At 33.4% G+C, this 17,652-nt stretch overlaps 1 protein-coding gene across 1 annotated transcript; it reads right to left on the reverse strand.

Moving 5' to 3' along the window:
- Positions 1-15,404: 15,404 nt before the first annotated feature.
- LOC104894728 (protein LIGHT-DEPENDENT SHORT HYPOCOTYLS 4) lies at positions 15,405-16,499 on the reverse strand. Its single transcript, XM_010681031.4, has one exon. It carries the CDS (start codon positions 16,246-16,248, stop codon positions 15,691-15,693), a length of 558 nt encoding a protein of 185 aa, XP_010679333.2. The 5' UTR covers positions 16,249-16,499; the 3' UTR covers positions 15,405-15,690.
- Between the last annotated feature and the right edge of the window lie 1,153 nt (positions 16,500-17,652).

Genomic DNA, 17,652 nt, shown 5'->3' on the forward strand with positions numbered 1-17,652 from the left:
TATGTAGAGTTTATCTTGTAAGAAATCGTTTACTTTTAAATTATGATTAGACAATGGTAAGCCTAATATTAAAAAGAGAATTACCTTCATAATAACTAGGTTTTCGGTGATTAATTTAATCCATAGGGAATTTATATAAATATATTAAAAGGTGTGTGTGACAATATATACACGTCGCGGGTCAATTATGTTATTCAACTAGAATTGGTCAATGTGCATATAAGTTATGTCGATCAACAAAAGTAAATTTAGCTTGCAACAAGATTTGACTTGTGATCTCTTGCTTCTATAACATGACACAATTACCATCTCAACCAACTTTTAATCATGCTTTAAGTGTTCACAATAAAAATTTAAATTACCATTTAGAAAAAGACATACTTTCTCCGTTTTAATTTAGTTGTGACACTTTTTAAATCACGGACTCCTAGATAATTTTTGGAGAGGAGAGAGATGGAGAAAGAAAATAAAAGGATCCTATGTAATCGGAGGGAGATAGAGAGAAGTTATTACCCAAAATGAAAGTGTCACAATTAAATTGAAACTTCCTAAAATAAAAAGTTTCACAACAAAATTGAAACTTCCTAAAATAAAAAGTGTCACAACTAAATTGAAACGGAGGAAGTAATACAATAAGAAGCCACCAAAAAATCAACCCTCTTAGTAAAAATCAATCCGGAGGTCATCGCTTTGTATTATGAAAAAAAGAAAACCTTACTTACAGAACTACAGAAGTGGAAGTATTATGAAAAAAAGAAAACCTTACTTACAAAACTACAGAAGTGGAAGTAAGGATGTGTAAATCAATAAACATTAAAAAAAAATATAAAAATCTATTTAGCATGGAAATTCTCATGAAGATCATGTTTCCCATTTTCGAAACTCGAGAGGACAAAATTTCTTTGAAAGACCAGCGAGTTTCCTGCCTCAATGATCTTCAGTCACAAAATGATACTTTCCAACTAAATATCACTTAGCTAACTCAGGAAAAAAAATATGACCAGGCTTGAAAAAGTCTAAAAATGTCCTAAAAACAACCAAAATTGAAGGTTATAATACACGCTTTCGAACTAACCCGGGGTCCGAGCTCCGAACGCCATTGGATTTCTCCTATGGACATGGTAGGTCATTGGAAAGGAATCATCAAGCTTGGAACGAATATGTGGATGCCTTTACGTTCATTTCGAGGCAAATTTCGGTTTCACGAGAAATGAACAAATGTGGTGTTCAGAGGCTTTTGGAGGAAATGCTAATGGTTCGAAGCACCCGCGCAATGTTACAAGTCACGTCGGCCCTCCTAGGAACGTTTCGGGAGAAAATATGACCACACTCGAAAAAGTCCAAAAATATTCTAAAAACAGCCAAAATTGAAGGTTATAATATACGCTTTCGGACTTTCTCGAGGTTCGACCTCTGAATGCTACAGGATGCCTCCTATGGCCATGGGAGGTCATTCGAAAGGAGTATTGTGGTTTGGAACGAATATATGGATGCCTTTACGTTCATTTCGAGGCAAATTTAGGTTTCACGAATAATGAACAAATGAGGTGTTTATAAGCTTTTCGAGGCAACACAAATGGTGTCAAGCACCCGAGCAACGTTACAATTCACGTCGGCCCTCCTAGGAAAGATTCGGGTGAAAATATGACCAGGCTCAGAAAAGTCCAAAACTGTCCAAAAAAACATACAAAATTGAAGGTTATAATACACGCTTTTGGACTTTTTGGGGTCCGAGTTTCGAACGTCACGGGATTCCTCCTAAGGCCATGGGAGGTCATTGGAAATGAGTCATGTGGCTTGGAACGAATATATGGATGCATTTACGTTCATTTCGAGACAATTTTGGATTTCAGGAGAAATGAACAAATGCGGTGTTTATAAGCTTTTTGAGGCAACACAAATGGTGCCAAGCACCCGAGCAACGTTACAACTTACAAGTCACGTCGGCCTTCCTAGGAACGATTCGGGTGAAAATATGACCAGGCTCAGAAAAGTCAAAAAAAATGTTCCAAAAACAGCCAAAATTGAAGGTTATAATACACGCTTTCGGACTTTCCCGGGGTCCGAGTTCTGAATGCCACGAGATGCCTCCTAGGGCCATGGGAGGTCATTGGAAAGGAGTCATGTGGCTTGGAACAAATATATGGATGCATTTACGTTCATTTCGAGGCAAATTTAGGTTTCACGAGAAATGAACAAATAAGGTGTTCATAGGCTTTTCGAGGCAACACAAATGGTGCCAAGTACCCGAGCAACGTTACAAGTCACATCCGCCTTCCTAGGAATGATTCGGGTGAAAATATAACCAGGCAGGAAAAATCCAAAAATGTCCCAAACAGAGCCAAAATTGAAGGTTATAATACACGCTTTCGGACTTTTCCGGGTCCGAGCTCCGAACGCCACAAGATTCCTCCTAGGGCCATGGGAGGTCATTGGAAATAAGTCATGTGGCTTGGAACGAATATATGGATGCATTTACGTTCATTTCGGGACAATTTTAGGTTTTTACGAGAAAAGAACAGATGTGGTGTTTAGTGGCTTTTTGAGGCAACTTAAATGGTGCCAAGCACCCGAGCAACGTTACAAGTCACGTCGGCCTTCCTAGGAACGATTCGGGTGAAAATATGACCAGGCTCAGAAAAGTTCAAAAATGTCCCAAAAACATACATATTTGAAGGTTATAATACACGCTTTTGGAATTTTCGGGGTCCGAGCTCCGAACGCCACGAGATTTCTCCTAGGGCCTTGGGAGGTCATTGGAAAAGAGTCATGTGGCTTGGAACAAATATATGGATGCATTTACGTTCATTTCGAGGCAAATTTAGGTTTCACGAGAAATGAACAAATGAGGTGTTTATAGGCTTTTCGAGGAAACACAAATGGTGCCAAATACCCGAGTAGCGTTACAAGTCACGTCCGCCTTCCTAGGAACGATCCGGGTGAAAATATGACCAGGCTTAGAAATGTCAAAAAATGTTCCAAAAACAGCCAAAATTGAAGGTTATAATACACGCTTTCGGACTTTTCGGGGTCCGAGCTCCGAACGCCACGGGATTCCTACTAGGGCCACGGGAGATCATTGGAAAGGAGTCATATGGCTTGGAACGAATATATGGATGCATTTACGTTCATTTCGGAACAATTTTAGGTTTTTACGAGAAATGAACAAATGCGGTGTTTAGTGGCTTTTCAAGGCAACACAAATGGTGCCAAGCACCCGAGCAACGTTACAACTTACAAGTCACGTCGGCCTTCCTAGGAACGATTCGGGTGAAAATATGACCAGGCTCAGAAAAGTCAAAAAATGTTCCAAAAACAGCCAAAATTGAAGGTTATAATACACGATTTCGGACTTTCCCAGGGTCCGAGCTCCAACCCCACGGGATTTTTCCTAGGGACATGGTAGGTCATTATAAAGGAGTCATGTGGCTTGGAACGAATATATGGATGCGTTTACGTTCATTTATAGACAAATTTAGGTTTCACGAAAGTGAACAAATGAGATGTTTATAGGCTTTTCGAGGCAACACAAATGGTGTCAAGCACCCAAGCAACGTTACAAGTCACGTCGGCCTTCCTAGGAACGATTTGGGTGAAAATATGACCAGGCTCAGAAAAGTCCAAAAATGTCCCAAAAACATACAAATTTGAAGGTTATAATACACGCTTTTGTATTTTTCGGGGTCCGAGCTCCGAACGCCACGAGATTTCTCCTAGGGCCATGAGAGGTCATTGAAAAAGAGTCATGTGGCTTTGAACGAATATATATATGGATGCATTTACGTTCATTTCGAGGCAAATTAAATTTAGGTTTCACGAGAAATGAACAAATTAGGTGTTTATAGGCTTTTCGAGGCAACACAAATGGTGCCAAGTACCCGAGCAACGTTACAAGTCACGTCCGCCTTCCCAGGAACGATTCGGGTGAAAATATGACCAGGCTCATAAAAGTCCAAAAATGTTCCAAAAACAGCCAAAATTGAAGGTTATAATACACGCTTTCGGACTTTTCCGGGGTCCGAGCTCCAAACCCCACGGGATTTATCCTAGGGACATGGTAGGTCATTGGAAAGGAGTCATGTGACATGGAACAAATCATTAAAAACAAAACTATCTGTCGAAACATTGTAAAATTTTAAAATTATACACATTTTAGTAGTAACACATACACCTAGTGTATGTGTGGCTCACATACACCAAATGTATGTATAGCCTTTGCGGTACAGTACTTATGTATTTAGTATATTGCCACCATCGTAATACTATCAGACAGGTCGTTCATGGCATCTAGCTTCTTTTTTCTTTTTTGTTTTTCTTAATTAGCAACTAATGGAGGATCTGTATATAGAGTATATTAAGATTATTTTTAGTGAAGGTCATGTACTTATGTTCTCAGTTTTCACCTTGATATCACTTATTTAATAATTAATAATTTCAAATAATCTAAGATAAGTGCTTATAGAGGTTATCTTAGTTCAGTTTACAACTACAACAAGTTCAAGATCAGATAAGTTAAGTTTCAATATTTCATAATAATAAAATCGGGTGTAACGCACTTCTGATATGTCCACAGATATTTATTTGGCTCATTCGGAAAATTCGAAATGACCAAATAAGTAAAATTGGAGAACTCTAATTAAGCATAAATTTATTTAGATGTATCATGCATACGGTACATCATAACCATAAATGTATCTCAAGGTGTACCGTGATCGTATTAAGTTAACATTAAAGTCAAGAAGTTCGGATATGCTAGATAGCATTCACCCGAAGAGGTTCATTTTATCTTTGTAATATTGCGCCAAGAATAAAACCCGAGATAAAATGTTTTTGATTCTAACTGAAAAGAACTAACATTATCAAGATTATTAATGATTAAAAGAAAGTACCATCTTTTATCTGCACCCATATAATATTTTTCATTCGACTGTTGCTATTAAAGTTCAATCAATCTTTGTATAAAGTCTTCCACAGCTATGCAAACAAGGGTACAAAGAGAAAATCCAGACCAATGAACAATGCATCTACAGACAAAATAGGTAGACAAGGGCCTAAATTTAAATGGCATTAATTAGGGCTTTAGGACATGAGAAGCTAGAATAATGAATAATCACATGCTGGCCAAAGCTATATAGTTTCAGAAATAATACCATATTTTGTGGAGTATTGCATGAAATATAGATGCAGCAAATAATATGCCGTTGTTTAGATGTTTTTTAGTACGTTATCGATCTAGGTTGCATGAATTATTAATTTGGTAATAAGATAGTAACCTAAGGTTAAGTTTAGTATGTGACAATTCTTTGGTATCAAGTTTTTTACGTTACATTTATCATGAAGTATTTTGAATGCTATAAGAAATTAAGGGGTGCAATTTTCTATTGGATTTACAAGATAAATTCTTATTTTTATAAGTGTATCGCATGCTGAATATTAGAATATATTTTTTATTCGTGTGTAATGATTTTAGAACTTTAATTTTGCAAATTATAAGATCTTACATATGCGTAGTAAGTAATTAATTTTATACTCTTTCATGTATTCCTTTTAACGTACTTATTATTGGAGAATAAATAGTGTAAAAAAATGTAAACTACACCAAGTACGTGTAGAATAAAAACTGTACTACTACAAGGTGACTAGAAGAAAGTTGGAAATCGTCAAACACCATTATCAGATATCTTCAAAGATATAGATAAAACATCTTGTATCATGCATATTGATATCTAACCAACTCTGGTTGGTCATTCATTAATTTTTGTTTTATAAAAAAACAAGGACTTCTCGAAAAGAGGATAGGTGGAAAAAAAAAGTGACATTGCAGATCACCAATCAAATGATAGTAGGGACCATTACTCTTAAAGATGACTTTGTTGTAATTGTTCCTCAACTGAAAAAAAAAAATATTATCCTTCACAACCTTAATTATAATAATGAAAATAATTAAGGTGCTTAAAATGAAAATAAAATATTAAATTAAGCATTTATTACCTCAGTTGATGTGAAAATGTGTCTTGAATTCTTAAATTGTTTCCATTTAATTAAAAAAATGTATTTAATGCTTATATGTAGCCCTAAAGGCTACATATAACATTACCCTTATAATAAAGCAGCCTAATTATTTGAATGCTAGTTTCGTTCTATGATAAGGTCCATAAACTGATAAACAAGTGCATATTGGTAAGAAGTTTTGACAAAACTTAGTAAGTTCATTTAGGGTTTAAGAATTAATAAGTTTGTATAGGAATAATGTAAGTTTCCATTAGTTTCGAATCAATAAGTTATTACATACGCTATCTGCTCGTCGTTCTATTTTCACTTAGTTTAGCAATAATAAGTTCACATATGCAAGTTAAAGGCTAATAATCTTAGACAAGTTAAATTCATGAATAAATAATGGTTACTCAAAGTCAATTTACAACTGAATAAGTTATTAGAAGTTTTAGTCATGACTCATGAATTCGAATAAGTTCAATTAAAGGTCAATAAATAAATTTGGCTAATAAGTTAAAGATATTCAATTAAGGTTGCATAAGTGAATTTGTGTTAATAAGCGAAAACACCCTAAGCATAAGTCCAAATACGTGAGATTCAAAAAAAATCCCATAATAAAATCAGTTTCATGTTAAGAGAATACACCTTTAACATAAATTTAAGTAAGTGTAATTCCGGTGAAAATAATATATATAATACACCCTTAGGAAAACGACGTACGAGCTTCAAACAAGATCAGAGATCGTAGTGTTGGGGCCGCCGCGCACATTCACACACCCACTAGTATGATATTGTCCGCTTTGGGCCTGGCCAAGCCCGCACGGATTTATTTTTGGGCACAACCCAAAAGTCCTCATACTAGTGTGGTGAACATCTCATCAATAAGGAGCTCTCCCCCTCCTTAATTCTTCCATGTGGGACTTGGATGCTCCAAATCCTCCCCTCAGACCAAGGACCACAAACCGTTGGTCTCCCCTTGCACAATACATCGTGATTTCTTGTACCGCCGCAACTCGCACCACGGAACACGCCGCTTGACCACCCCCAAGTCAAGAAGACTTTCGATACAAGGTATACATCAGGTTTCCAATCGCGAGAGAACACAAGGACTCCCACATGCTTCACCACGGAGCGACATCCACCCCTTCATAGGCCGAGCCCCATCGACCGGCTCGCCCGACAACCTGGCTCTGATACCACTTGTTGGGGCCGCCGCGCACGTTCACACACCCACTAGTATGATATTGTCCGCTTTGGGCCTGGCCAAGCCCGCACGAATTTGTTTTTGGGCACAACCCAAAAGGCCTCATACTAGTGTGGTGAACATCTCATTAATCCCCCTCCTTATTTCTTCCATGTGGGACTTGGGATGTATACTCCCAACACGTAGCAACTAAGTGACCATTCAATTTTTTTGTGTAGTCACTCCAATTAGTTCTTACTACAAGTTTTCAGATCAAACCACAACAAACAACACTTAAAACAACATTGAAACTACAAAACAAAAGCTAGGTACTCCATGAATTTAGGCAAGCCAAAATGGGGGTGGGAGGGGGGGGCCTTCCTTCAGGCTAGCTTTGCTGTCTGTAGTTGATCATATACAATTATTTACCCCAAAAGGAGCAGAAAATAGCTGTTGACAAAAACTCACAAGATTTGTTGCTGTTTATTTGTTACCCACCGAAAGAAAGAATTCTCTATTGGATAAAATTAAAAGTAAAATCAAGAAAATTAATTATAGTAGGACAAATGTACAATTGCATGTTGTGTCATCTCAATCTTTCAATTAATGATCATGGTCTAATTAAGGCATGTGACTCTGATCCATAAAAAGCACAAAGTGTACGAAATGATTTTCAACTATATATGCTGCTTAAAAGTTTAAAGTGAAGAATATGAAAATGATTATAGTTAAAAGAGTACGTACTCCTACTTTAATTTGTTGCTAACCAATCAATAATTGTGGAGTTTTTCTATAAAGATATAGAATCACATTTACAAATATAAAGTGTGCTTTTTATATCTAATTGTATATACTATCGAAGCTATAATTAAAAATAGAAAACTTACACCCATGCATGATATGTCATACATGAAAAGAGGAGAAAAAATGAGTCATATAAGTTAAAAGGAATGATAATTGAGCTTATATAATAAATGGACAAAGCCTCATTGTATGAACATGTATGAACATGCCTAATTTCAACACAAGTTTTAGACATTTGTCAATCCAAACTCCTGATTAGAAGACTGAAAGGTTACAATAAAGGAGTTCGAAAAAAAGAATAAGAAGATTTATATAAAACTTATAATAATTAAAAGTTTAAGACCTTTAGTAGTCGCCCATAAAGAAGCTACCTAAACTTTAACCTTGAATATGTTAAATATGGGTCTGCACCGTGCCTATCACGAGGTCAAAGGAGGTTATACCTTAAAACCATATGGCAATAACGGGAGTATTAGCCCCTTTGTATTATAAATTACTCATTTATTTAATTTATTACTATGTGACACTCACATGTGTATTACGCTAACGCTATACATCATTGCTTCAACAGAATATTATGTTAGATTATTATTCACAACATTAAACTTCAATATGTGAGAGTTGCTTTGTTGAGTGGTAGTTATCACAATTCAACTAGCAAAACGTCTTGGGGGATGGACCAGATTCACAATAATTTATTGTGAACCCAAGCTAACTTTATCACACAAAAACGACTATATTAGAAAAAGAAACCGGCTATATCATACGAAAACTTGCTATATAAGAAAGCTGACTATATCATATAAAAAACTGATTAATAAAATTAAAGGTGATTATATCATACAAAAATTGACTATATCAAACGAAAACTTATTATATCATATAAATTCCGATACACAATAAATCATTGTCAACCCGGTACACTCAAGTTTTTCTAAAACCAAGCTTATCCCCTTCAACTTCAAGTCACCACTTCTATAATACGGTAAGACTTTTCAACCTCTTGACCATGCATATGACTCATTTAATTACTACTCAATCTAGCAGTCTACCGTTAGTAATGGTTTAAGAAGGACATGTTTGTTGTTTGTTTTAGGTGCATGGTAGACCTCTTTAGCTTAGAAAAGTTATAGTATCCAATTGTCGGGCCATAGGACTATATTAGGAGGGTACTGATACATCACCCAAAATAAGGTGACATAACAATAATATGTTTGAATCATTCATGAATACGTATAGCTAGGTTAGCTTATTAGGTCAAGGACAATATATATGGGAGGACCACTAAAAAAAAATAGCTAGTTGAAGTTGGTTGTGTTTGATAATCACAATTCAATACTGAACCCGACCCGATCTGACCCGACCCGATCTCCCTTCCTTATTTTGGTCACTTGTGAAAATGATCTTCTTTTAGAACATTAACAGTGACGATACTATACTACCTTTTCTTTTTTTTTTCTTCTTTTTGTATAGTATTAATCAGTTGGTTTGGTTATTACTCTTATGTACTATGCAATGGTATTATATATGCTACTTTTATTCTGTCTTTTTGTCTATTTTGTCTAGATTACTAACGTTAAATTTCGTCAATAATCATCAAATGGTCATGGGTTGTATCTGTTGCACATGGAGCTTTTATCCTTTAATATAAGAAAAAATTGTTTTTAATAAGTCAACTTTTGGTTGGTCTTCTTAAAATAAGTCACTCTTTTGATTATTTTAGAATAATTTAACCTTGTATCTACTTCTACTGTAAACAAGTTAATGACGTTGAAATTATGATGCGTGTCACACTTTAATAGGATGACATCATGATTTAACTCATTTATACCAAAAGTAGATACAAGGTTAACTTTTTCATAGTTAATCGAAGGTTGACTTATTTTAAGAAGAACGCGCAAAGATTAACTTATTAAAAATAATTTTTCCTAAATATAATCAGAGGAGTAATTAACTCCTCGAACATTCCCTACATATGTAATTTGTTTATAACTCTTATGACCCTAATTTGAAGTATATATCCTTGGGTAAATGCCTTAGTGTAATTTCGTCAAAAGTATTCAGTCCACATCTATTAATGGAGGATTTATATAGTTTAGATCATTTATAAGCCTAAAGGAAGTTTTGTCCGAACATCAATTAGCAATTATTGGAGGCGGAGCAACACTTAATATACATGAAGAATAAAATATATAGTAGAAGTATTATTTCTGGGTAATTCATTATTTCGCGAATAAGAACATGCACTCAAGTAACCATAATGTAACCTGTAGGCATAATGAGCGTTATGTACCCTAATGTATAATTCATGCTTTGAATTATTTCATGTAAAGAATATCTTCCTAGAAAATTAAGAGCTCGCAAGTGTAAGAGGGAGAAATATCCACTTATAGGCCAATCCCATACCATGTCCAAATGGAGTAAAATGTCCATTTTAGAGTAAATTCTCAAAATAGTGTCTAAATGTATCATGTTAAAATTACCATATATATGCTGTCAAAATGTATATATACTATTATATTTCTGCAAAATTATGTGACTTTTGACATCTATTGAAGTTTTTTCTTTTCTCTTTCTTCAATCATCTCAATCGATTTATTATTACTCATATAGAATCTGCTCCGATCAATGATGACCACAAATGTTGATATTCACATTGACATCGATGCAATAACACTTACTTTCGAGCATTGCTTTACCATACTTTATGGTATACCCCTTATTAGTTTGTCTTTCAAATAGATTCGATCTTTAACTTGAAACAAATAAATGAAAATGCTATCTGAAGAGACAAGACCATCATCCACTAGCAATTATCTCATATCTCGTTGAAATTCTTCAATAAAAGAATCATTACTTCATAATCAATGATAATGACAATGACTTAATAGTTACATGATCTTCAAGATACATAATTGACCTTTTATATATTTTTAGTTATGTAGTTCTTTTGTTTCTAAATACTAGATGCATTTCTCGATACATGCTTATCAATGTATAACTTTAATCATTAATATATCTGATTTTTTTTATAAATAATAAGAATTATTAGATAAAAAAAGTTGATAGTTTGAAATTTTAAATCCCGACGAATTTAAGAAAATCTCACATGACTAATTTGTCCTTTCATAGAGATCACAAAACACAATTAAAAGTCTCACGATACATCTCAACTCTATTGGAAAGGTCCCAGATTCAATCTATAAATATCCCAAAATAGCAGAATTTTAAAGGCGATATAATACACGCTTTTGAGCACAAGCAACAAATCTCATGAGATACATCCTGGGTCATAAGATATCTTTTAAGACATCCAACTAGGTTCATAGGGGGGTGTCAGAAGATCTTTGAAGGTTATTCGGGTGTGATTATAGTGATGTTAATTAAGTGATGGAAATGTTCAATGATTGATATATAAAAAGATTATTAATCGCCAAGCTATCAATTTACCAAGTGTGTGAGGGAATGTTTAAGCCAAATATTACCTCTTAACGAGAAAAACAAGTTTGGGAAGATATGAAATTGGCTGTAAATATAATCTTAAATCAATATAGAGGCTCTAAACCATCCAAACAACATATCAAGGTATCTTAGAACCTTTGAAAAACACATTGATAGAAAACATCATCAAGGAGTACCCTAAATTTAACCCTTTTAAAGAGCACAAAACAAGCTTCCTAGATCTTTCTAGGGCTTGAAAAAACTATCTCCATAGATGCATCCTAGGATTGTAGGTAGATCTATTGAAGGGATTGAACTCTCCTCCCTTCTCCTTATCATGGACTATAGATAACATTCTTCACCTTGGAGCTTCATTTCAAAGATGTTTGATTAAGAAAGTTTCTAGAGATCAAGTGAAGCAAGCAAGCTCATGATATAGCCAATATATTTCGTCTTCACACTCCCCCCTAATGTTTTTCTTTACTGATTTGTTCTATGTTGCTATTGTAAAAAAAAAGTTCATAGATGCTAAATAGGAGCATTGTGATTGGAGCTATTTATAATTGGATTATAGCTAAGCTATATTCGATGATTGATTTATAATTACATAGATTGGACGGCATTTGTAAACTCATTGGTCAATAAATAAAATGAAATAAAGAGATACCATTATTTACAAATATTAATGTTATAACTAGTATTTGGGCCCGGATGATGTCCCGAATTGGTATTGTGTTTTCGAACTTTGATATGCATTTTTTTCCATTCCCACTAAATATATTAAGGAAAACTCAACATTTAAAAGGTACAGATATAATAATGTGGATACTTAAAGCATGATTAAAAATTTGTTGAGATGGTAATTGTGTCATGTATAATAGCAAGAAGTCACGGGTTCAAATCTTGTTGCAATTGAATTTTATTTTTGTTAATTGACATGACTTATGTACACATTGGACAATTGTATTGGAGTAACAGAGATGTCACTTGACGTTTATAAGAAGTCACGGGTTCAAATCTTGTTGCAATTGAATTTTATTTTTGTTAATTGACATGACTTATGTACACATTGGACAATTGTATTGGAGTAACAGAGATGTCACTTGACGTTTATACATTGTTATATACGTCTTTTAATATATTTGTATAGATTATTCTCAAACTCCCAATAAAAAAAAGCAAGTACACTTTACAATTAAAAGTAAATTAATGAAGTAATTTCTTGAGAATCACTACTAATTTATCACATTTTAGTACTCCATAACACTTTATGCACAACATAATAATCATGAAATCCAACTTGACAGATCCAAAAATATATAAAAGTGTTGTCGGCCAGATTGCATTAGAAAGACTTCATGATTGAATTCAGTTGTTTCCAACTTTCCATTTAGTTAACTAATTGAATAACTAGAGTAATTAATAATTTATCGTACGTCACCAATTAGTTACTATAAGATGCAGGACAGTAACTTTCATTGGTTTACAGTACAAATTATCATATTTTTAAAGTGATTAGACGTTACCAAATTCATAACCGAAGGTTTCAAATCATACCGACATTTCACATAATGTTCATTTTACATAAATATGGATGACAAAAATTGATACTCCACCAAACAAAAAGAAGAACCATTGATAAGTCTAGAATAATGAAGGTTCCAAGAAATTGCTAATAATGCAACAACACATTATTATTAAACAAACCACCCAAAAAACTTAGCTTGATAATATCTTAATTAATCAAACTATTTACTGGCTCTATTCCCATCTCCTAATTAATCTCACTTATTTAGTAAAAATAACTTCAAATAAGTTAAGTTGAAAACTAACAAGCTAGATTAATTTATATAGTTAAGTTTACTATTTGGTTAACAAAGTCAAAATAGTTAGTTTATACACTACTCAATTTCACTTCAAGTCTATAATACGCTAGTAAGTTAAGATTGAGCCTTTTATATGTTCAAATAAGATAATTTTTTAGATACGTGACTAACGTGAGAATCTAGTCAAAATAACTTCAACATAAGAGGAAGGATGTGTGGTTCTTATGACTTTTGATGGCTAGAATCCATGAGATCACGATATATTAAGTTATGTAGTCTCGTAGTTCGATAAATAATTAAACATGATTGATAATTCTACCTTCGTTTCATATTAGATGCTACACTTTGCAAAATACGGGCTTCGAGGCAATTTTTAAGAACAAGAGAGACAGATAGAAAGAAAAATAGGGATCCATGTAATAGAAGAGAGATGGAGAGGATTTATTCCAAAAAAAAGTGTAGCACATATAGTATAAAAATACTATATTATACAAAGTGTAACATCTAATATGAAACGGAACTAGTAGCTAAATTCAAATTAGATATGAAGACGGAAACAATTATTGCTAATGGTCGGGCCTAATGTGAAGAGATAGGTACCAGCTTCCTTCAAAACCATAATCATAGACAAAATTATCACCCTCAATATTATTGAAATTATGAATATAAATATATATAAAAAAAAGAAAAGAATAAGTAATGAATTATTGATACTAAAACAAAGCAATAATGTAGGGGAAAAAGGTCAAAGTGAAACATTTTTGCACAATGGAGAAAAATACTAATTACCATTTACCCTCCTGCTGCTGCTCTATGTGCAGTGTTATATTTAAGCACACTTTTGTTCATTCTGACAAACATATGCAGTCTTTTGTAAAGTTTTCCTTCATAAATTTCTCAAATTTTCCCTCAATAACAAGTTGTTATTATTTACCATGAAGCCATCATCCATGAGAGAAGAGCTAGCTCGAATATTTCCACTAATAATAATATTTAGGGAACAAATATTCAGAAAAAAACAGTATTAATCTAATTAATTTCTTAAATTTAATTTATAAAAATAACACAATAAGCAACCAAGTAACAACCCTTCTTTGATTTAGGAAGATCTAAGAGTACATTTATAAATGAAACGAGTTTTTAAGTCATCCCTAATTTTCCCAAATAGTTTAGTTAAAATAACGCGTTTTAGACTTAAGACTATATTCTACTCATTTGCTCATTATGTTTATTGCTTATCGATGCCTTCAAACGAGTAAGATAGCAAGTTGGATATACATGCGCAAAAAATAGCCAAGTATATATTAAAAAATGTATATTTCTCACAACAGAAACTCTAATTTCCTATTCAATAAACAAAGATCCTCCCCAAACCACAGAAAAAAAATCACTAATAAAAAAACACAAACACATAGTTGAAGACCCAAGCAACATTTTCCATAAACCAAGCATACATAATTCAAATAGCACCATATATGTCCATTGATTAGTTATAACCTAACCCTATTTAGAAATCAACAATATATACTTCATTGCAAGTCATAAAATAGGAAATTAGCAAATTAACTTTGATTTATATGAGATAGGACTAAAGTAGGAGTAGTTGTTATATAATAAACTAATTAATACTCCTAAAACACACCATAAAATTATACAAAACATAATCATAGTAATCATAGCAAATTAATTTAAATGTATATGAGAAAGAACTAAAGAAGTGTACTGTAGTAGTTGTTATATACTCCCTCCGTTTCATATTAATCTACACACTTTGACATTTTACACTATTCACAAATTGCACTTTGACCCTCGTTTGTGATTTATACGTGAATAAAAACATAGTCATGTGGGATCTTGTTAGATTCGTCTTAGTATGTATTTTATTAATATGTACTTTTTATAATTTTTACAAATACAAAACTAAAAATACATGTCCTCAAAGTTTTACATCGGCATGCGTGAAAAGTGTAAGTGTGTAGATTAAAATGAAACGGAGGGAGTAATAAACTAATGAACACTCCTCCTAAAACACAACATAAAATTACACAAAACATAATTATCATAGTAATAATCCTACAAACTAAATATCTCACCATATAATATAATCTCAAGATGATATATGATAATGATGATTATTATTATAACCATCTTGTAGATAATAAAATTAAACTAGCTTGTATTATATAATAAACTAATTAACATACAACATAAAATTACACAAAACATAATCATAGTAATACTTATACTAATCAACTAGGATCAACAACACGATTCAATTTTCAATTTGAACAGCTACCCACCTATTGTAGACGAGTATACTTATACTAATCAACTAAATATAAAAATACCTCACCATATAACATAATCAATCTCAAGATGATATATGATGATGATGATGATTATAATAACCATCTTATATATAGATAAGATAATTAAATCAAACTAGCTTGTATTATTATTATTATTAACTTGTTGTGGGACCCTCTTACGTTTCTTCTTCTCATAGCTAATACCTCTAGCTTTAGACTGAGAATCTCTAACCTCCCTTAAAAAAAGCCTAACAGCACGGGCCCCAAACGGGTTGATCTCGGGCTTACCACCATTTTCTTCATAAGCAGCTCTCAACCGTCCGATTAAAGCATCAAGTGATCCCCAAGCTTGACGAAGTGGACACGGGCAAGGGGCAGGTGGGTTTGGGTGCCCGTAAAATGGACATAGTTGAGTATGAACCTTAGTTTTTCCAAACTGATCTAAGTAACGTAAGAACTCTAGTACATGGGCTCCACTACAACGGTTAAGTGATAGTGGTGGTCGGTGGTTTTTAAGGTATTGACCAAAAGTGTTCCAATCTCTTCTTTTTTGGTTTTCATATCTTGAGAAGGTTGTTGTTGTTGATGAAGGAGAGGTGGGTTGTGGTGGTTGTTGTGGTGGTTGTGGGTGGTTTTGATGGTGGTTGTGGTGGTGGTCAAGGGTGGTGATGTTATTTGAAGGTGAGTTCATTATATGTGTAAGATAAGAGATAAGATGTGTGTAATAATATGATGAATTATTGTTTGAGCTAAGGGAGTAAATAATATGTTTGTAGTAAAAAAAAACAAAGTTGATTGAGGGTTTTTTTTGTTTTATGAGGGTGTTTTGGCTTTTTTTGGGGGGTGGGGGTGTGAGAGGAAGATAGATTGGGGAGGAGTGTGGTTTTTGTGCTTGATGATGAGGGGAAAGAGGGAAAAAGGAAGTTGGAGTGCTCTTGTGTGGGTTTTAGTTGCTTTGTAGATAAGTATTTTCTTCATTTATGAAATCTAAGTGTATAAGGTAGGTTAATTGTGTTAGCTGGGTGTGTTTTATTCAACTTATTTTTGCGTATCAAGGTTGGGGGTTCAATTCTCACTAGGGGAACTTTGAGGGTAGGAATTTTTCTTACCCTTCCTCCTTACTCTCAAGTGTTTGGCCCATTAAGACTCGTGTGAGGTCTGGGCCACTTCTTATTACCAAGAAAAAAATTGTGTCAGCTGGGTATGTTTTATTCAACTGATTTTTGCGTATCTGAATATTATATTTTCTATATAACATAATAATTGCAATAAATGAATATTTTATATCTCACAAATAATACTCATTTGTTGTAGTTATTATGTTACAGAAGAAGTAAAAACATATCTTAACTTATTAGATCTTATAAACTAGTTCTTATTAGAGGACTTTATTTGACCTTATTTTGTTATAGTATTTTTGTTTATTTAAATTGAATTGAAATTATCTTAACTTGATAGACATTAATAGTCCTTATTACACTTTCTTTGAACTTATTTTTTTGTGATAAGGAGTAAAAATAAGACGAACAAAACATACCCACTGTGTATTGTTTATGTAGGAACGTATAAGGTTTGTCGCATGTGCGTGTGAGATCGATTATACTGGTATGACTGGTTCTTACTAATTTTTATTTTTACTGTAGACCACCAATTTATAATTAAATTTTGAAAACACTTTTTTAATCAAAATAGAAAATGACACACAACTAGTACACAAAGACTCCGTTTGGTAGGGCGTAAAACGATTTCCCGGAAAATTATTTTCCTCTATTTTCAGTTTTACATTGTTTGGTTGGCAAAAGAGTGTAAAACCATTTTCCCTTGGGGTAAAATTACTCTCCCAATGATGGAAAACCATTTTCCTTTCAAAATGAAGGGAAAATATTTTCCTTATCTCTCTTGTACACTCCTCTCACTACCTCCTTACTTTCCCTTTCATTTTCCTTTCATTTCATCATTTTTCTTACATCGAACCAAACAACGGAAAACTAATTTTGGAATTGTGTTTTCCATTGTAAATTGTTTTCCATAAAAATCATTTTACACTAAAAATGTTTTACGCCCTACCGGAGCTAAAATATGTGACTTAAGATTT

Source organism: Beta vulgaris, chromosome 5, assembly GCF_026745355.1.
Source record: "Beta vulgaris subsp. vulgaris cultivar EL10 chromosome 5, EL10.2, whole genome shotgun sequence".
Lineage (NCBI taxonomy): Eukaryota > Viridiplantae > Streptophyta > Magnoliopsida > Caryophyllales > Amaranthaceae > Beta > Beta vulgaris.